At 33.7% G+C, this 21,833-nt stretch overlaps 1 protein-coding gene across 1 annotated transcript; it reads left to right on the top strand.

Moving 5' to 3' along the window:
- The first annotated feature begins 204 nt into the window (after positions 1–204).
- LOC120626413 (ras-related and estrogen-regulated growth inhibitor-like protein) lies at positions 205–20,876 on the top strand. The gene is made up of 6 exons (XM_039893935.1): positions 205–488; positions 11,061–11,117; positions 13,072–13,148; positions 13,607–13,788; positions 16,892–17,078; positions 19,587–20,876. The coding sequence occupies exons 1-6, from the start codon at positions 425–427 to the stop codon at positions 19,653–19,655; spliced, it is 636 nt and encodes a 211-aa protein (XP_039749869.1). The 5' UTR covers positions 205–424; the 3' UTR covers positions 19,656–20,876.
- The last annotated feature ends 957 nt before the right edge of the window (positions 20,877–21,833 follow it).

Here is a 21,833-nt window from a genome sequence, read left to right as displayed (position 1 = left end):
ACATTTGCTGGCAAGAATTAAAACTGAAATATTTGCATCTAGTAAAACATTTGTATCCTCTCCAAAGCGTATTATAATTGCGGTAGAGAATGTTTACCCTCACTTCGAAGATTGTTTCACAGAGATAAGTCACACATCAATAGCAATAGATAAATCATATGTTGACTAACTACATTTTCCACTCGATAGGTGATCATTGCGTTGCGACTGCGCTTAACCGCCAATTCGTTCAATCGCTGCAGTCGAACGCTAGCAGGTGCGTTGTGCGCGCGTGCGTCCGCCATTTTAAACAGCTGATTCGCCATTCACGCTGATGCTAACGTGATCGTTTACAATCCGTCCAAAAGCAATAAAGCAATTAATCAAGCTCGTCTTTAATGACATATTGACTTTTTATAGTGCTGTGATTAAAGATTAAAGACCAATGAAGATGACAGTTAATCGAATAAGAGTCGTGGTCCTTGGCAGTGCACGCACCGGCAAATCGGGTGAGTACCACAAAGTAAATTGATGAGAACAGCTGCCTAATTTCGATTGCATCTCAAAGATTTCCTGATGACATTCCATTTTGTAAATAAATTTGATCCGACGGCTAATAAAGCTTTAACGATGCATGGCTGGCTCTCGCTTTAAGCTATTTTTGGTTTGACCCTGGCCAGGATGCCGAAATCAATTACCTCTAATGGCTCGAAAAAAGTTCCTTGATTTATTTTGGGATCCGATTTACACTGTAATTATTGATCGTTCGGACTTGTAATTAAATTTTTTAGTCTTATTGGAGAAAACAATAGTGATAAGCTGATACCCTTTCATATTTAAAATATATTGGTGCTTCGATATTTAAGTTTTAGTTTATCACTAGGTTTAAACTATGGAAAGTCCAACGTTGTTTAGTTTAAAGCAGGCCTTGAGCTTGTAATAAGCCATACCACATGTTTTTTTTATAGAGCGTTGTCATCTATTAAGAAACAACTCAATGATAAGGTAACTCATGTGTATAGTAGTTGATGCTATTTCTTCATGGTCAACTTTAGATTAAGGACAATAATTCGGAACTCTAGATTACGTTTACGTTCACAACAACGAAAGGGTACAGCTAATAAATACTCTTTGTTTTCTTCTCGCTTTAAAATGCACTTGTGGTGCCTACTTAGTAGGTGTGTTTTACCTATTAATTGTGTTTTATCAGTCAGCCGTAGGCGGCGTCGCGTTGCAGATAAACCTACCTATTGATAACAAGTATTGTGTCAATAGGACTGGTGGCCGATTCCATGGAATAGTGGTGCATACAAGATAGTGTGGTAAAACAAAGTGCAATGTAAACTGTAAAGCTGCACGTGAATTCCTAAGTTAGTCCAAGAGGGATTGTACCTCAGGAATATGTCATATTATAACAAAAGCGTTAATGGTTCTAGGTTCTCTCATTCATTAGAAGAGTTTTTAAATACATTTTGGTGTTCCGGTCTAATTTTAAATATTCTAATTTAGGTAGGTACATGGTATCTGCTCATTCAATCACGTCATATACTTACCTACCTAATTGCTCATTAAATAAAATGTAGTTGGAATATCATCGTTCTTTTTGCTTTTAAGCATTTATCTGCACTACCTACCTACTATATGTCTACCTTCACACAAAATACCTTTAGTATTTCCAATAACATTAAGTTCTCTGAATTACTATCAAGGTTCAAAAATATACTAACACAACACTAACGCAGATATATAGTATAAACAGTCAGTGCAAAGTCGGTGTAAGATTTCTTTACTTTCAGATAATCATTTTAATTATAGTTCTACCTGTATTGGTACCTCTTTCCAGCAGGTAGGTTGGTACATTCAATAATTACAGGACTAAATCTGGTCATAAAATATTTGGCAGTTAACTTTATCCGCTTGGGTTAGAATTATTGCTAATTTCTTAATTTTTATCTTTCCTGTTATTTATATTATAAACCTTAGTGGAAAAGCTTTGTGCTATGGGAGGTTATGTGTTATCCCAAATCTTAACGGGGTACATCCAGACTCAAAACCACAATGGCATGTCGTCGGGAAACCCGTTGTATACTTCCTTGACGTTAATAGGATGTACCTAGGTACCTAAAATTTTGAAGCATAAACAAGTAATAAAGATCTTAATTAAATATGAACATATTCGAAGACTTACACCAGTTTAACCGGAAAAAGCATTCTCTTATTTTACACTCAGTTGGCACCTTTCACGCGTAAATCGCTGGAGTACCACACAAGGGTACACAGATACATTAAGTCTGGGTCATAAAATAGAACGTTCACGACTTGGAATGCGGGCATAGTAGTCATATTCTATTACTAAAATGTGACGACGTAATGAGGGGGTGATATGTATATGCTAATGAACAGTCGTAGATGATTCATCTCACAACGATTTAAATGCTGATTATTCAGAACTCATAATATTATTCTTATATGTAAACAAAATAGCGTTTAGTAGTAAGAAGTAGTCTAGTAGACTGATATTTAAATTTGAGAGACGACCAGGCACTATAAAAATCTATAATAGCAAAATGAAGACTGAACTAGTGCGTGTAAACCTGTTGCCATCATTAATATGTTAAAATTTGGTGTCTTAATTAAACACATCTGGTACTAGCTGTTGCCTGCGTTTAACGGTATTTTTGAAATCCCTTTTTAAATATTTTTTTTGTCTTCTTGGGATAAAACCTATGCTTCACTCATTTCTTTCAACTAACTCTATGCCATAAATCAAGTTGATTGGTAACTTAGTGATGGCGTAAAGGAAGGACAAACTAACTATCAAACAAATACACTTTCTCGTATATTCTTATATAACAAAAGTTAGGATAATATTAGTAATGATTTATACGATTTAGTTATTTTTAATTAAGTGATACAATCAAATAATGAATTTGATATCAACTTAATTGGACCTTGCCAAGTATAGTCCATCATTATTATCGACGTATGTAGGCAAACGTAGTACAAGTCAACATTTATCTATATTTTATCATCTCTAGAAGTAGTTAACTACTTTAGTGTAATAAAATAAAGATCTATATATTTTTTATGTCCATTATTTATCATCGAATATCATAATTTAATAACGGTGTTCAATATAAAATATTATTTAATTAGATGGAACCTTATGTAACAAAGCAATTTTTTTTTGCCTACAATTATCAGAAAACTGAAATGAGTTCCAACTCATTCAACTTATCATAAAATTTTACTGTTCATTTTGATTTGTTCTCAGTGTTTATAAAACCACCTGTCATTATCTTTTAAACTTTATTAGTAACACGTTAAAGCTCATTTATAAATTAATTAAAAGTCACTATGTTATGCATATATATATAGTTTACTGTATTGACTGTACACCACAATTCACCACCGTATAGTAACTTGTTGTTTATACGGTATTGATAATGGTTATATGAATAAGTTTACATATTTTAACTATTTTAAATTCTGTGACTGCAATTATTTTAACAGTTAGCTAGAGAAAGCAGGTATGTGGAATTAAATTTGCAACGGATTAACAGGAGATATGATGGGTAGGTGTTACCATGTCATGTAATACTAACCTTATTGGAGACGTATACTCGTAAAAGGTATGTATTTAAACAACATGGTTTTTAGGTACCCATAAAACTTAAAAAACTGGAATTTAAGATCAATTCAGATATCGCTACGATAACCTGATTGGAGTATCAGTACTATAGCTAAAATGTAGGTCAACATATTTGGCATTATATTGATATCATTTATTACTACGTATTTTGGCAATAAACTGATACGACAAAAAGATATATTGTTTACGAGTGACTTGGTAGCCGGAGGCATTGTTATATGAAGACTGCATTCCCAACATACAATTTTATTAATTTTAAGCTAAATTTAAATTTATCATATCAATTAATCTAAACATACCCTACACACATTCTAGTTTTTGATATATTACAAAGTAATAGAGTACATCAATATTAAAAATTTAATAAGTGACATAATTAAAATGTAATGAAAATAGATAAAATAATAATAAATAGCCCAAAATTATTGTTAATATCCGTTAAAAGTGGCTATTTGGTAATAAATAATGTTGTCTATGCAGTAGAAAGTATAAACAATAAGTTGGCGAAAGCTGCTGAGTGAAATTGATTTATCGTGGTGGCATTCGGATGTCGTTTTGGAAACACTCAGAATATTAACATAACAATTAAGATATATTGAGTAAGATGATTTGACTAATGTCGCCATCGATTAAGTAATAGTTGCCGCCAATATTGACTAGAAAGATTTAACGATTTTATGCCATAATTTAGAGCTTATTGATGTTTTATGGTAATAAAATACAGTAAGACTTTCATTTAAGGTTTTTATAAACTGCGTGCAAAGCAGTAAATCATTACAAATCATAAATTCAAAACAAGAGTTTAAGTATTATGTTAAAAGCATATGCACATTTAGGAGAATTGAATTACTCAATACTGTATTATTTCATATATCTAAAGCTTATCACATCTCGCTTTCTCTCTCTCTCTCTCTCTCTTTTGTCACACTTGGCATAAGGTTTGATGGCCCTACCGATAACTTGCAGCCGCTGCAGTAATGCATCTGCAGCTGCAATACTAGTCAGAAGCTTAAGGGCTGCTGATATATTATATTATTACAGCATCGTTTGTATGCCATTGGCAAAGTAGTTTCGCCTAGTCTGATGAATGAACCATGGGTAGGTGAAGTTGGCAATTTGGAAAGCTGACAGATATTTTCCTCTCCTTACGCCACACTGGGTAATTAACGAGGTCTGGAAGCCTCATAAGAAACCTTGGAGTTATTGATCTGGCGATAGAGTTATGATAAATCTCAGAAAACCCAAAATACGACACGGCTCAAATAATTTGGCATGTAAAGTTGAAAAAGGCCATGCACCGATTAAAATGTAAAAACAAATAACCTGTCATTATATCTATAATGAGATGACACGAGATTTATTAGATCTAAGAAACTTGAAATAGGTTTAATTATGCTAATCCCGATAATCCATATGAAACAGCAACTCGTATTTCATTGAACGTATTAGGTAGATTGTTTACTGTAGTTATATAATAGTCAATCATAGTCGCCTGCCGCTTCATTGTGTGATTACATTATCTTCGAAGTATTTTTTCAACCCACTCTTTCTTTGCCTCGAGCTATAAGCTTAAAACTGGTAAACGGTATAATGGTGATGAGTAGATTATGTTTGTGTTAAGTTTATGATTTTAATGATGAGTGAAGTTATTAATTTATGGTTTATTCGTTTTATTTACTTTTTCATTTAATTTAAACACTTAATAATAAAACTGCTATTTAGTAAAAACGTTTCGATTATTTATTATCAGCAACTAAACATGGAAATCCGTATTCTTGATGGTTTTAGAATACGGGTTTAATAAAGTAGTTTAAAACTTAGAAGAAGATACTAGTCGATTCTTTCGTGCGTTTCTGGTTTCCAATGGAACCTAAAATGAATGACGAACTTAAAAGTACCAAAAAACTTCCTATGTATGCGAAACACACAAAACCTTTAATTTTAATGTTCTTGTAGTCTCCAAAGTCTGCTTTTAAAATTCTAGCCTTAGAGCTCTAATTTTAAATCATTGGGGTCGATTTTCCTAAAATATTTAAAAGAATATTATCTACTTCATTACATGGTTTCATTGTTAGAAAAATATCAAAACTACGAAGTCTATCTAACTTAGTCCTTTCTCAATTGTAGTGCAGCCTTACATATTTTTTTTACCTTCAATTCTCAAATCCCACTGTTGTAATTTGTCTGTCAGTGAGATTGTCATATCACTTTTTTGTGAGTATAGATGAATGTCTACTTTGAGACATAACGGTTTAAATTACAAACGTATCGGTCGTAAAATGTAAGCTAATGTTATTGTATTGTTAGACAGCCGTTCCATATCACGCATATCTGATCATGATGTAAATAGATAACTATCAAATCAGGCCGTGTATTATACACGACATAAAACTCGCAGAATGCGTTTCGGAATTTTAGATCGAGAACGTCTAAATGCCAGTTGCAGTTATATTTATATGTGGCAGCCGCATGCCACTGGCCACTGACTGATAGAGTGAGTCACCCGGTCAAACGTCTGCTGGGACACCCGCCTCTGCAATACTGCTCACTACACAACCGACTAATAATCTCAGATCGTATTTTGTGTGCCGCGTCATCACACAATTTCTTCGAACTAATGTGTGTGATATTTTCGTTGTGATGTCTAAAAAGATCCAAAAAATCTTAATAGTGTAATTTTGTATATATAAAAATTACATGCACGCATTTTTTTGCCAAACTTTAACCTTATTTTATAGACGAATCACATAGTGGATAGTACCAATTCATGAAAGCTGAATGAATTGTTGCATATTAAAAGTTGTAAATGTTCATGATTTTGACATGTATTTGACGTGTAATAATAGCACTCAGTTTTCTGGATTTCCAGGTCATGCAGTCCAACATCATTGTTTAGAAACATATCACTGTCAATACTTACACGCAGAGAAATTAAAATTAGTAGGTCGCCTATGTGTCGATTTAGGAGAAAGTGGATTTGAATCCTTTTTTATTTTGCGGCACGTTAAATACCAAAGAAGCTTGCTAACATACGCCTATAGATAAGATCATAATAATATTGTTAGGATTGGACACAACAAGGCCAAATAGCAAAGTAATAACAGGTAACACTATTTTAGTCTATCATGCATCCAATGTTATTAACAAATATTTGAATAGAAATTAAAGTAAGAGAAAAGTAAGGCATCAACAGTTACTTAAACTTCTAAATAATGTGATGGAAGATGGTTGATATATGGCTTTACCGTATTACATATTTTGATGAGTCGAAAGTAGAGTCGTAGAATTGGGTTAAACTGTCTGGTTTCCAATTAACACGTCTTGTGGACAGGTTGGGATCAGGTCTCGATCACCTTAGTCGATGCTCTTAATTAACGTTTGCCTTCAGCTACCGTATTCAGCAAGCATGATCGCTTAAATTTGCCTTGTCTCCTGATATACCGTTATAGACCTCGTTACAGTTACCATACCGGTGTGTTCTGGGAATTAATGCGATTATTTTCACATCTTTCCTTACATCTGGTAATCTACGAGTATGCTCTTTCACTCAAATAAATCGATCGAAAAATAATATGTAGTCACAGACAAGTGATATGATATTATATTTTTTTATGGACATACTCTGAACATCTTTTATACATTATAGTTTACCATACTATTCTGTTTGGAAATTTTGATATTCTTAACAAACTGTTCATTATGAGTACAACTTTTTCTTTCGAATATGATTTTTATTTAGTTAATTTTTTAAACGTGTCGGTAAAAATGTATGTCCATACTTTATTGTTGTTATAAATTGTTATTTCAATTTATGTGTAATCTGATTACGAATTAATTAAATTCAATAACAACAAGTTTATATTAATTACTTCCAATTAAAAATTTATTGTTTCACACGTTGTGCCTTGAGTTACAAAAGAATGTTAATTACATTTAACTGACTGTTATCAGTAGTGAAAGTACTTTTAAGTTTAATTGGTTTGCTCTAAAGTTGAAATTCTTTTTTTTTGATTACATTGCAAGTTGCTCTATTAAAACAATGTCGTTCACCAAGAGCTAAGACTGTGCGATATACTTAATAAGAGAAAATACTTTTTAATCCTAACGCCATCTATCTTCTTATGTTACGAAGGTTTATATGGAAGAAGAATAAAATAAATAAATAAATATAAATATACTATGACAATACACACATCGCCCGCAAGTAAGCGTAGCTTGTGTTATGAGTACTAATATAGCTGATGAATATTTTTATGAATAGAATATAATTCACACACACTGAAAAACATTCATGTTCGTCACACAAATATTTTTCCAGTTATGGCAATCGAACCCACGGCCTTAAACGCAGAAAGCAGTGTCGCTGCCCACTGCGCCATCCGGCTGCCAAAATTCCATAGTGTTTGTGATGAATAATTCTATTCTTTATAGTAAAATTTGTATTATTTCTATTATATTTCCATTTGGTAAATGCTCGGTATACGTTTTTAATACTTTACTGTAAAACACCTCTTTTCACTTAAATGGCTTGTAACAAGACTTTTATATCCGTGTCCCTATTTATTTATTATATACTAATCTCTTGACGTAGGATCACAATTTCAATTACAAAGAATTCCAGTCTAGAACAAACTAATAACATCTCGATGTGTAGGTTGATTACTAATAGTAAAAAAGATTTATATAATTTTCCTCATGTTCATTATCATAATGCATATTTAAATACAAATTTAGTATCAGAAGCACGAGTAGATGGAATGACATTTTTATAGTTCTGTCACAGACACAATTCCACGCCAAATGCTTCTTAATGTTGGCAAGGCGTAATAAAATGTAGAGGCTTATGAGACGAGATGATATTAATATTATTACCAAGACCTTTTCGTGCAAGGTAGTTCAAAGCAAATCCAACACAAAAATTATAGTAAAAGTTTATGTGGTTGGTAAAGAGAAACTGCTTAGTAACTTGTTGGCTTTTTATGGTAGAATCTGCCTTCCAATGGAATCACTCCATAATACAGGTATTAGATTTTCAAAAGCGCTTTGGACGTAGGCCTACTCAAATACATTGTGATATTGTTTTTTTTGTGTATTTGAGTACGCATACATTTTAGTGGAATTATATGAATAAATAAATAAATACACACACACACAATACACACATCGCCATCTAGCCTGAAAATAAGCGAAGCTTGTGTTATGCGAGTACTTACTAAGATAGCTGATAAATATTTTTATGAATATAATACACATAAATGCTTATAGTATACAGATAAACATCCAGACACTGAAAAACATTCCTGCTCATCCCACAAACATTTTCCAGTTGTGGGAATCGAACCCACGGCTTTAGACCAGAAAGCAGGGTCGCTGCACACTGCGCCAAACGGCCGTCAAACATCGATCATAAGTTTATTATAAAATATTAACGCCTGGATCATTGATGTCTCCTATTAAGGCTGTAGGATTGTGAACCAAAACAAAGCACTAATTGTAATTTACGTGGTCTATATTGCTCTTAATTACATGAAGTGATAATAAAATTAAGCAAAGCAATCACAGATAATAATACCGACGTGCCCTATTAAAAGGATAGAGTGAAGAATTTATTTGCCTTATCTTCTATTGCAGCAACTGTTTTGATACAAGAACAAAATGTAGTTGACGTAGGTATATTGTTATCATAACAACCGTGCATTTAATAATTAGCTACGTAGGCATGTAATTACTGAATCTAAAATGTTTATAAAATAGAAAAAAAAGCCTGCTTTTTATTGTTTTTATTGGGAGTTGTGTATAAGCAATATTTGTAGCTGATTTAACAACACAGTTCGGTTGCTTTGCGTTAAATGATTTCCTCTGCAGTACGAGTATTTATCAAAATTCAAAAAAATTCAAAATTCAAAAAACATTTATTTCACATAGGCCTAGTTTATAACTTTTGAAACGTCAAGTCAGTCTGTTTGTAGTGACTCTAACACCGGCTCTTCTCACTGGAATCTTCCAGAGCCGGAGCCGGCAAGAAACTCAGTAGATTGCTCTTTTCCAAAATCATTTTACAGTTTAACAATCTTTAGAATTTTTCTGTTTTGTGAGAGATGAGAGCGGAGTGCAGTGGCGTGCATAGTATCAGAATGATATAATATTTTAAATATGTATCAAGTTTAACAAGTTCTTAACAAAATTTAACGATTTTTTTTGATCGAACGATCTAAATGGTAGAAGTTGACAAAAAAAAAATCTAATATGACTATAAAGTAAAGTCTCTCTAACTCTCCAAGGCACCAATGTGATTCTTTCCTAACTCCTAAAGGAGTAATCAGGTTTTTCTAAAGAGTTATAGGTAGAACTCTTGAGAAAAACCCGATACCGATCAGATTTTGACCCGAACCGGTATCCGAATCCAGAACATTCTAACCTTTAGACCAACAAGGACTTATTTTTTACCAAATTTAATAAACAATCTGGCATTATGGTTTTCTAGGTTCACTTCCAATACCTTCTTGTCATTAAATAAAGAATAAAAGTTAATGTGACTATAAAGTACCGTGATTATTAGATATATTAGATTAATATTTAATGTATTCATTTAGTACTTTGTCAAATTTCTCTTCTAATATTTTAGGAAAGTTGCGGGTATGGAAAAACATTGTCGGGTTAAATTTTAGTATCCGATTAGGCAATTCAAGCATTCGTGTTAATGACTAGCCCTTTGTCAGCTTTCCCTCTAATTGAAACTCGTAGTTATAAATTTATTCAAGAATACAACTTTTGTAACACCTTTACCGATTACTTGCTAATTGCTTTCTCTGTCGCAAACTCGCATTTCATTTTCTATTTTGTTTAATGAAAATAATTAAAAATAATCATACATACATAAATAAATTGGCCTATATGTCTTGAGAGACGGTTCAATCACTGTCTTAGCGACACTTTTTTGTATGGCTAAATAAGACGATGCGTGCGCGACATTTACCACCATAAATATGGCTGTTGAACCCATCGGCGCAATTTGAAGATTCCGTTGTATGCCACGTATAAAACGTGTAAAATAATCATAACATAAATAAATTTTGCAAATTACTCTCACTGAATATTTCGATAAGCTTAGCGGTCAGGACTTTGGCCTCACTCTCGGGGGTTTTGGTCCCCGGAACGCACCACTAACTTTTCTATGGTCTGTGCGTTTTAAGCAAATAAACTTGTTTGAACGGTTAATAAAAACCTCGTGAAGAAACCGGCATGTCTGAGAGCTATCCATAATTTTTTCAAATGCGTGTGCACTCTATCCAATCCGCGCTTTTCAGCGTGGTGGACTACGGACTGAAACTACTTTTATTTTGGTTGATAATGATTATTCTTAATATTACGAAAGACTCATTGTGAAAATACTACTCGACTATTAAATTCATGTTTTGATTTGTTTCAGCCGTGGTGGTTCGATATCTTACCAAAAGATACATTGGAGAATACAGTTCTACAGGAGGTCAGTATAAATTATGTACTTTATAATTTTGTTAATAAAAAGACAGACATTGATAATTACTTTTTTCTACTATTATAATATTCATATTGTTTGCCTGTTTATTTCCTGCACTCACAAAATCTATCACATGGATGGGGCCATTGACCTAATTTATATTACGTCAGTGCACGGGGCAGATTAAGACAAACCTCAGTAAGAGTTCCAATTGCATGGATACATACTTTGATTAAAATCTTCTAGTATACACTATTACAGATTGGCCTAAATTGGTCACACGGGCGGGATTTAATATTATGTTTCAGAGTATAGCAGAAGTATGTTTTATCGTGGGTTTTGAGTGTTTTCTTTTTATTATTTATTATTTTATATTGAATATAGAGACGCTCGATATGCGATTTGACTTATTTATCAGTAAACTAAGATTGATACTACTAGTTGACAATGGAGTCTGATTCTTGAGGCTCTTGTTCTACATACAGGTCACAGTTCTAACATTTGAGATTGTCGCCCGATAGCGTCAGACCCAAAAGTGAGACTTCTCATTTATTTTAGTTATCGATGATAATAAAAAGCAATTGTACGATTGATTTTACTCGAATACCCTTGCTTTGAAGTTAAATAAATTAAGATTTTAAAACATTTTAAATTTCAGATTAGATAGATATTTGTGTACCTTATAAGTTAGGTACCAATCATTTTTATATAGTACCAAAGCCCTTATCATCTGCCAAGTTTTAGATGCCAATAGTTTATTTGCGAAATTGGCAAGTGAATGAGAGGTAGCCAAGGCTGGGAGGGGCCGCGGCGGCGCCACTAAAACGGCCGTTGACACTCAAAAGATTGCGTAGAATTTTAAAATTCTCCGCTTTAAAACCAGGGGTGTGGGAATACTCGAGACTGGTAATGACCTGAGGCGCATCAAACCGAATGACTTTTAGTATCGTATGCACATCAATAGTGTTAGTGTCATAAAAGTGCATACACGGCAACATTTTTATCTAATTACAACGGCAGCCCAGTGAATGAGTAAATTTCTTATTTTATATTTATTCCACTACAACCTGTTAGAGTTATGGTTGTTATATTAAACCTAATCTTGGGGATCGAACTGGGACCTCCATCTTATAAGACCACAGCGCCCATCACTGCGCCAGGGAGGTCATCAATTCATTGGTACCTACATATTTAAAATATTTTACATACTTTCTTGTAAACTGCTTTGAGATATTTCATAAAGGAGTCAGCCAGCTATATTATTATTATTATTATTATTATTGTTATGAATTTACAAATGCCGTCGTTCATAAAAACGCTGGCAAGTCTGCTACTCTTCTACTCTCTCTCTCTCTCTCTCTCTCTCTCTCTATTTTTTGCGCCATAAACGTTAAATAAAAAGCTTAATAGATAAGCAGTGTTTTGGCGCACCTAAGCTGACAGCACCTTAATGTCAGAGCTTTTAAAAACCGATTTATGCCACGTTTATTAATAAGGCCCTCACTGTCTTATAAAAGATGTCGGTACTCTATTAGACCGTTTAGTATTTGAAACTTACAGACTATTAATAGAATTCGAATTCTTAAATTATTTGCTAGCTGTACTACTCGAACCTTTCGAATTATTTAATATTCAACTAAAATATCGATTCGATTCAAACAAAATACCCACACCCCTTATTACACAATCCCTTGCTTGCAATCTAGCCCGTGATTTATGCAATGACAGTGCGTCTTTCCCAACATTTTTGTGTTTATCCCAACATTTACCTTCAAGAACGACTGCGAAAAATCATCACATTTTCTCATAACATTACTAAACACGTTGTTCTTAATTTCATTAGAGTTAGTTTCCAAGTACCTTTTGGTGGTAGTTATTGATTTTATGAATAAGTAAAACATTAAATATTCATGTACGATAAAGTATCCTTCAGAAGACTTAATTGCAATGTTTGTTGCAGATTTCCTATATCAACACCGTGTCGCATTTGACGGTGTCACGTCCGAAGTTGACGTTTTGGATACTTGTGGATGTGCGGTAAGTGATATCATAGTACATACTAAAATAATTTGACGGCTTCAAAAAGTTCAAAAATGGTTTACTTCCTTAAAAACAATTAAAGATGATGTAGATTCATGATCAAAATTTGTCACATACGCTGTTATTAGTTTGCTATAATTTGTTATAACGGCACAAATCTTTGTGGTGTACTTATTTTATATTTCTTTATGTTACATGACATAAATCCTCTAAAATACGCTTTCCCGATCCTATATCGTAGTATCAGCGATCAAGCACATGGAATAAACACTAACGTCTCGGGTTGATGGACATGGACAATTTATAGAACGTGTTCGTTGAATGCCATTCGTAGTGTTGCGATGGTTTTTCAGGTAGCCCATTGGCTTGGTCGGTCAATTATTAGTAGAAAAACGTGGTAGTAGACCTCTTCCATCTAACTTACTTCCTTCTAATTTATATTTCTCTTTGTACAGAAGCGAGGTTGCTTAGCGGAACACCTGCGGTGGGGCGACGCTTTTGCGATAGTATACTCTGTGTGTGACCGAAGATCGTTTTTGGCAGCGGCTGAACTGCTAGCACTCTTGGAAAGAACAAGGTTGCCTGGATGCGCTGCCGTAACTCTGCTGGGAAACAAAAGGGATTTGGAGCACGCCAGGTAAGCAGGCGAATAGATTTTAACGAGGTTTTAACTTACTATACCACCCCCCCCCCCTTCACCCCGCCCATCAAAAGGGGTGATAGCCTTGTATTAAGCACATCCCGACACGCACCGATTTAAACACGTGTTTGAGGCAGTTTAGTATCACTTGTTAAAATTGTGAAAGAAAACATCGTTAGGAAACAGCCTGCCTAAGAGTTCCATATAATGATCTTAAAGGGGATTCATCATCACATCAACCCATTACTGGCCCACTACAGGGCACAGATCTCTTCCCAAAATGAGAAGGGTTAAGGCATTAGTCCACTACACTTAAAGTAAGCCTAGTGCGGGTCGGTGGACTAAACACGCCTTTGAGAACATGCTGGAGAACTTTCACGCATGCAGGTTTCCTCAAAATGTTGTCCTTCACCGTTGAAGCAAGTGATATTTTAATTACTTAAAATGCACATAACTTAGAAAATTGAGAGGTGCGAGACTCGGCCCCCAAAAGTGCAACCGTAATAAAAGTTAAAAAGTCTACCAATTCACACTTGGCTAGTGTTATGGACTATAGTCTAAATTACTCTCATTCTAAGAGGATGTCCAAGGGAAGCCCTGTAGTTGTTTAGTAATTGTTTCATAATATCCGACTATACCGTTTCCAGAACCGGGGTCAATGCAATGTCTGAAGTAGTAAACTTCATACATGCGTAAGAGTACCGCCTGTCCACATTTTTATTATATTTTAAACTCTTATTGTTTTTTTTGATGAATGTTAAATTTGATGCCATATTCCCGATATATGCATCATTGCCTGCCAGTGTTGCTTACGCGGTTGGACAATTTTTCTGCACACATTCTGTGTGTATGAGAGGTATTCGAAACATTTTGTATAAAGATAAAAAGGTAGGTAGATATATATATTGAATTAAACAACGATATGCCCACAATTGTATTCTAGGAATTACCTCAGCTCAGGTGCCACGGTTTTATTAACCGCAACACTTGACCTAATAATACTGTAAGGACGTATAGTTTACAAGGTGCAGATATTATACCAGACACCCTATACACTGTATCGGGTTACGTGATATCATTTGATATTATTCAACAGTTTGTTACTTCTGTTACGAGTAGGATGCAGTTTTTGAACATCTTAATGATTTTAGAAAGCCGAAACTAACATTTCAGATAACTTTACACAGACTTTTCACCTCTTAACAGTTTTATTAATAGTAAATATAGTATTTTATCTCGAAATGCCCGTAAGCTGAGCCGTAAGCTCCTACTGGTAATACACATAAATGTAAATATTATGACATTATACCGCGGTAGGAATATTACTGTTATGGGACATTATTATGTAGTTATGCCACTTTTACTTTGAGCTGCATATTACACAGCCTCGGAGTGGCGACATGGGTTTCCCCTTTTACTGCTTTTACTCTATGCGATAAGACCAACAATACGATAAAGATTCATTTTAGTACTAGAGGTCTGGAACTAATTACTAAAGCTTGATTTATAAAATTACCTACTTTGTTATACTAGGCTTGTTTTTTCATATCGCTTTTTATAAAATTCTAGGAGCTTACTACGATGGAGTCCGCAATTGTTACAATTTCATATAAAACCGAGCAGGACAGTTTGTTTTCCAGAGCTAAAAATTTATACGTCGCTGTAACTAATACTAAGGTTGCCTGGCAGAGATCGCTACTAAACGATAAGTCCTTTTGTATTCTACTTTTATTTTTATGTTTCTTTTTTTCTTGTATAATTCTTAATGTAGTGTACAAATAAAGAGCTATAATAATAATAACTATTTGCGTGGTGGACTACGGCCTTAACCCCTTCTCATTGTGGGAAGAGACCCGCAGACTGTAATGGGCCTGAAATGGGCCGATATGATGATGATGATGATGATGACAATAATAAAATGTACGATTCTGTTTTCTTAAAAGCGTTTCCAATTAATCTGTCATTATAAATCAAAAAATTATATTATTTAATAGTTTTCTTTATGATTAGTTGCAAACTATAAGTCGTATCGGATTCGTATCGTTATAAGGAAATACTTATTAATGGAAGGATTGCAAGTGGCGCTACTTTCTTGCATTCCTGCGATAGTGTTATGATTCCAAAAATTACTTACATACCGCTCTCAATATGAACATAATCTCTTTGACGCAATGTGACCTAGTATAGAAATATCTTGCTTGTTATAGGTACAGTTCTCTTGCAAGCATTTAGCGATTTTTTTGTGATTTATTAAATAAATATTTTTGATAAAAAAACTCTTCTGAAGATTAGGTTGAATACAATATTTTATTTTGACCTACATGTTTCGAAGACCAAGTCGATCTTGGATTTTTACCCAGTTCTCTGCCTTCTCTGTCGATATCATAACAATTTGGTAAATCAGGTATATAGATATTAGATATATTTACTAAACTAGATGATTTAGTTTGTTTGTATTTTTATTTATTTGTTTTTTTTTTTCTTTAGGTATTTTCATTTGAATAAGGTAGTTTTAGTGGACGTTTGCCACAGTACAAGTTTAGCAATAACGCTGTTAGAACAAAACTTGTTTTAACGCAAACTTTTTATATATCTGGTGGTGATATCTACTCACTGCTGTATTTTTGAAATATAAGTTTACCATGTTGACAAATGTGTATGAACTCTGACAACTTGCCAAGCGGGTACGAGCAAGAATAATTATAATTACCTATGCATTTAAATGAGATTAATGAAAAAAAAATTACAATGTACCTAACGGAGAATTGGTACCAACTTTTGTCTTTGTAATCGTCTTATATACTATTTATTATGGATAACGCTATCGTAACGCAATTGCCAAAGGCAAATGTCAGTCCCGAAGGAAAGTTAGGTAACTTTAATCCGCAGAAGGAAAATTTGGTCTTTCAGAACACTGGTCCTTCTACGGATCTCTTCATTTATAATTTGATAACAAAGAGTCACTCCAATTTATTATTATCCAAAAAGAAACCTAACTTAAACGCTTCGAAGACAGGGAAGGCTGGATGTTTTGTAATAATTCAAAGCTATGTATTTATAGGGCTTCAAAATTCATGAAGAATTTTTGTTTTGTACCCAGGGTTGTAAAGACTGAGGAAGGTCAAGAGATGTCTCTAAGATTCGGCTGTCAGTTCTACGAGGTGTCAGCGGCGGAATCGTGTGCAGGCGCCGCACTCGCCTTCCACTCTTTGCTGCGTGAAGCGCGCGCCCTCGCCATGTTATTGCCCACGCCGCGCCGGAAGCTCGCCGCTTACTCTGTCTCGAAGGTAAATTACATACAAATTTCATAGTGAATTTTTAATTTATAGATCTTAATATGGTATTAAATAATTAAAAGCGGTTTTCGCTCAAGATTTACTATCTTTCAATTATTCAAACACCTAGCCCGACGTAGGTTAAAATTTAGTCGGGTGTCAATTAGTCATAGAGACACGCATTTCTCGAAGTATCGTATTTTCTTAGTATGCCTTATCAGTGGTTCGACCACAAAATAAACACTTTTCACTTTGCTGCATGACTAGCGAGTGATGAGCCAGTGCGGTTCAATAAATGGTGCCAGCATCTTCTCGTGTGAGCCAGCCCTGAATATTTCGTCGCACGTTATTATTATGCTTTTAGCCAGTTAAGTGTGTTAGGAACCGTTTTGATATGGTGATAAGGTTCAATTTGGCTAGTAAATACTTCGTCTAGGCTAATATAAAGTTAGGCACGTAGCGCAGCTGCGAGCAAATTTCAACTTATCGCCGCGCTGTTAGTATTGCTATCTCATTAACACTATTGACGTAGTAAATATTCTGTAAGTACTGTTATGGAATTATTATAGTCTGTGCCTTTGTCGAGAGTTATTGTTTTATTATTATACATACCACGGATATAGCTAAACGTTTAAAAAAATAATCAAAATAATTTTCCCGAAAAGAGGTCGACTATTGGTTAATAATGTAAATAAAATAATATAATAATAAATGTTAATAATATGTGCTCAATGAATTGGCGATGGGCAATTGTGCAATTTATTGAGCAATAAAGAGAAGAGAAGAGAAATAAGTGGGACTCTAAAGCCAAAGTCCGCTAAAGCGCGGTGGGGTAATCAGCATGAGACCTTACACTGAAAAATCCAGATCCAGCAGAAGAAAATGGCCATAAAATTAATTTAGTTTATCATGAAAATAAATGAAATATTTGAAGGTTGGCCGACAGAAAATGCTTTCGCATTAAGCCCGCCTTTTATAAGCCTTTTTTTTTTGGTTGTGCAATAGAGTTTAAAAAAAACATAACAAAAACACACTATTTTAAAATGCATAATAAATACCTACGAACGTGCGTAACCCATTGCTAAGTCAAACAATTATTATTATCAAACGCTCGTAAAAGCCCAATTTATCTTTGATTTGTTTATGCCTCCGCAAGATTTACATCGGTTTCACGTAGTTTTCCATTCGCACATAGTTTGTTTTTCTTGAGTTATCACTAATTGTACTTCGGTTTCATTGTTTGTAAGAAACGTAAGAATGTCCTAAGCGCCGTGATTAAAGCGTCGAATATAAATTACTTTTGCGTTAAGATATTTTATGGGTCCAATCCAAACCATACCTATTATTTTTTATTTTTGAAAATGCATCGTGAAAATTTCATAGATCTAATATGCAATTCTGTTACTATCTGTTAGTTTATGTATCTTTAATTGACTCTTTTTTTCTATATGCTCCTTATTTCACACAACTCCTTGTCAGAGCTTGGATACCAGAAATAATTAAAACCGGTATCGGTTATCAACCCTGTTATTGGCATAATTTCGTTTATTTAACCGGTTAAATTGAGAGACCGTCTTTTTAAGATTTCGCTCAGTTAACTACGGTTCGGTTCAGTTCAGTTCATCGAACGAACGACCTCCCTGGCGCAACAGTAAGCACTATGAATTTAAGAAGGAGGTCCAGGGTTCGGCACCTCCTACTTAATATTCAAAGAGGAAACTTGGGAATTTATAATTGTTGAATTTTCTCTAGTCTCGTCTGGTGGAAGGCTTGAGCCGTGGCTAGTTACCACCTTACCGATAAAGACGTGCCGCTAAGCGATTTAGTGTTCCGGTGCGATGTCGCGTAGAAACCAACAAGGGTTAAAACAACCATAATCCTTCACAGGTTGACCTGCTACCATCTTAGACTGCATCATCACTTACCACCAGGTGAGATTGCAGTCGCAGATACTTGTAGTGTAGTAAAAAAAATCAAATAAAAATGTTAATGAGAAAAGTGAAATTACCACTAAAACAATAGATTAAATGATGACACGAAATGTTCCTTTGTAAATTGTAATAAAATTTGTTCCTTTGTAATAAAATCCCTGAACAGACCGTTTTACTTAGATTAATGAATAAAATGTTACATCATCGTTCACTGAGGCATACTGGTGACCGACCATCTTAGGATATCATTTTGGAAACGTTAAATCAAATAACCGGTTATATAAAGAACAATGTTTTTAACCGGTTAACATAAATTTACCTAAAAATCAAAACCGGTTAAAAGCCGACCGGTAGGGAATGAATAAGAGAAAGGGACTATGAATAATAAGACGTAGAACAGTCGAATAGACATTCGGGTAGAGCCGATATCAGATCTAAATGATTTAAAAAAAATCTAGCGTTTTATAATAACGATAAGCACGGAATACTGAGTTATTATATGAAAACAAACATAAATAACTGATTGTTTTTATTTATTTTAATTATTTATTTATGATTTTTTGTTTAATAAAGCAATCTTTTTGTTCAGGTAATCGGTACTATTCTCGGCCTCAGCAATAAGAGTGTACGGAAGAAACGGCCTTCCCTCAGCATATGATCTATTGAATGGATTTGATTTTTGGTCTTGTTCACTCTACAATGGAGTTTGTATTCTGCAAATGGCAGAAAGCTTTCTGATGGTGACGCCAAGTTTGGCTTGAAGTTGGAAGAAAGAAGCAAAGAAATGTTATTCTGATGGCTTAACTGACTCAGGTTTTTCTTTTGTATTTGTACTGAGTTTACTTGAATTTTGATATCCAATTTTTTCGTATCCTGTGTTTTTATATAATGAACCTTATTGTTAAAGATATACCTATTAACAGAACAGTCAATTATATTCTATATATAGAAATTGTGGTAGCAAAAAAATAAATACTACTAGGAAGTTACGAATGTTAAAAACAGTTGTATTTTTTATATTAACTATAATATGAATACTTGAACGGTTGACTGTAAAAGAGGAACCATAGATATATACGAAATGTTTATATTTTAGTTGGCAGGTACATGAGTGAATAAAACACATTTTCAATATCTCTACGAAAGAATTAACCAAATTGACTGCTTGGTTCTAAAATGTATGATATTGTTAATAAATTGAAAAGTATTGATTTAGGTAAATTATAATAAAAAAATACCATACAGGTGTTTAAATTTGATATTAAAGAATTACTTAATATAATAAGTTACCTATATTTGCAGACTTGTTTTGTGTCTGACAATACCTGTCTATAGTTAAGTACTTATGACTAGAGTTTCATTTGGTTAGAAAAAAATCTTTCTTCTTTTGATTAGAACATTCTGAAATGTTGTAACTTTTATTTCAGCCAAATATAATAATGAAGTATGAAATATATATTTATAAGTCAAAGGATAACTGAAACATCCTTTTTCTGTTTGCCGAATGGTTTCCCCAAGGTCATATGTTTATTTGCTTGGAAACTGTCAGTTTTACTTTAATGAGAACCGAAGTAAAGTTTTTTTTAATTTAATATCGACCAAGCACTATTATGTCATATTATAAATGTATTTTATATTATAATGTCAAACGTTCTTACATTACATTTGATTTTATAAGTTTGATCCACCTTTTGCTTTTAATAAATAATAATGTTTGTTAATCAAATGATATTCCCTATTAGTGATAAGACTGTTGCGGTTGACTTTTAAATGTACCTTTGGCAAATTCTGTACATATGTGGACCAGGAAGTTCAATGTTGTATTTCGGTCATTTAAAAATAAAACCACTTTTTAATTATTATTAAAGCTTTCTGTAAAGTGACAATTATTGTATTAAAAATTAAATAAGTATCTATGAAACAATAATAATTATTTAACTTAATTCAGTATTTCATTTTAACTTTATTTTCCTAGTCAATAAGTTGAACTAGTAAAATCTAGCCTACCAAAGGGCATTGGAGCAGCATTGAAGGTGTAAGTTCTAAATGTCTCGAGAGGTAAGATAAAAATGAAACAATTAAGACGCTTGGCCAAACTGGCGCTTCTTATGATTGGTCGGAGGGCGTAAGCTTAAACTCAACTGAGGACGGAAGTTGGACACCTGGCCTTATTAACTAACACAAAAAACTTATATCACTTCTAAACTCCTACGCTCCCAACCTAACCCTTAATGTGCATTTGTTGAATTTTATAAGTAGGTAGGTAATATGTGTATGGTTACTGGTAAGAGTGCGTATCGCTTTTATGCCCATTTGCACTAAACCTATGCGACTAAATCGAATGCCTAATGATTTAGGTGAAATATATAGAAAAACAACGTTTTACCAACTCTTAGGTGATAACTATTGGAGAACGGTTGGTTGACGGTTGGAGTTTCCTAAGATTTAGCATTACTTATTCAGGCATTACCCGGTTCGTTGTTAGTGAAAATGGGTATTACTCACTTATATACCTACCAACCTAAATGAAATTTAATGTTTACTATTCAAAATACATATAAATACTAGCGGACCCCAGCGCCATCTGTCGGGCTTATTTGTGAATCTAAATCATCCAGGGTGCCACCCAAACGTACACCAAAAAATTCATTCAAATCGATCAAACCGTCTAGGATGTCAGTGGCATACACACGCACACAAGAAATATATATAAGATTTTACTTTACATTATCGCAATTATTTACATGTCTAATGTTTTAATATAGAAAAAAATGAATTTAGCCCTTTTTTACGTAGCACATTAGTGATATGTATAACAAATGTATGACAAAGGTTA

Source organism: Pararge aegeria, chromosome 9 (assembly GCF_905163445.1).
Source record: "Pararge aegeria chromosome 9, ilParAegt1.1, whole genome shotgun sequence".
NCBI lineage: Eukaryota > Metazoa > Arthropoda > Insecta > Lepidoptera > Nymphalidae > Pararge > Pararge aegeria.
The sequence above is the reverse complement of the archived record's forward strand: the minus strand, read 5'-3'. Positions and strand labels throughout refer to the sequence as shown.

Bases quoted from the DNA above. Each gene is read 5' to 3' on its own strand.
- LOC120626413 (XM_039893935.1), top strand. From the start codon at position 425: ATGAAGATGACAGTTAATCGAATAAGAGTCGTGGTCCTTGGCAGTGCA. The intron at 13,149-13,606 runs GTAAGTGATATC...CTCTTTGTACAG, and splicing joins TGGATACTTGTGGATGTGCG to AAGCGAGGTTGCTTAGCGGA. The intron at 17,079-19,586 runs GTAAATTACATA...CTTTTTGTTCAG, and splicing joins CCGCTTACTCTGTCTCGAAG to GTAATCGGTACTATTCTCGG.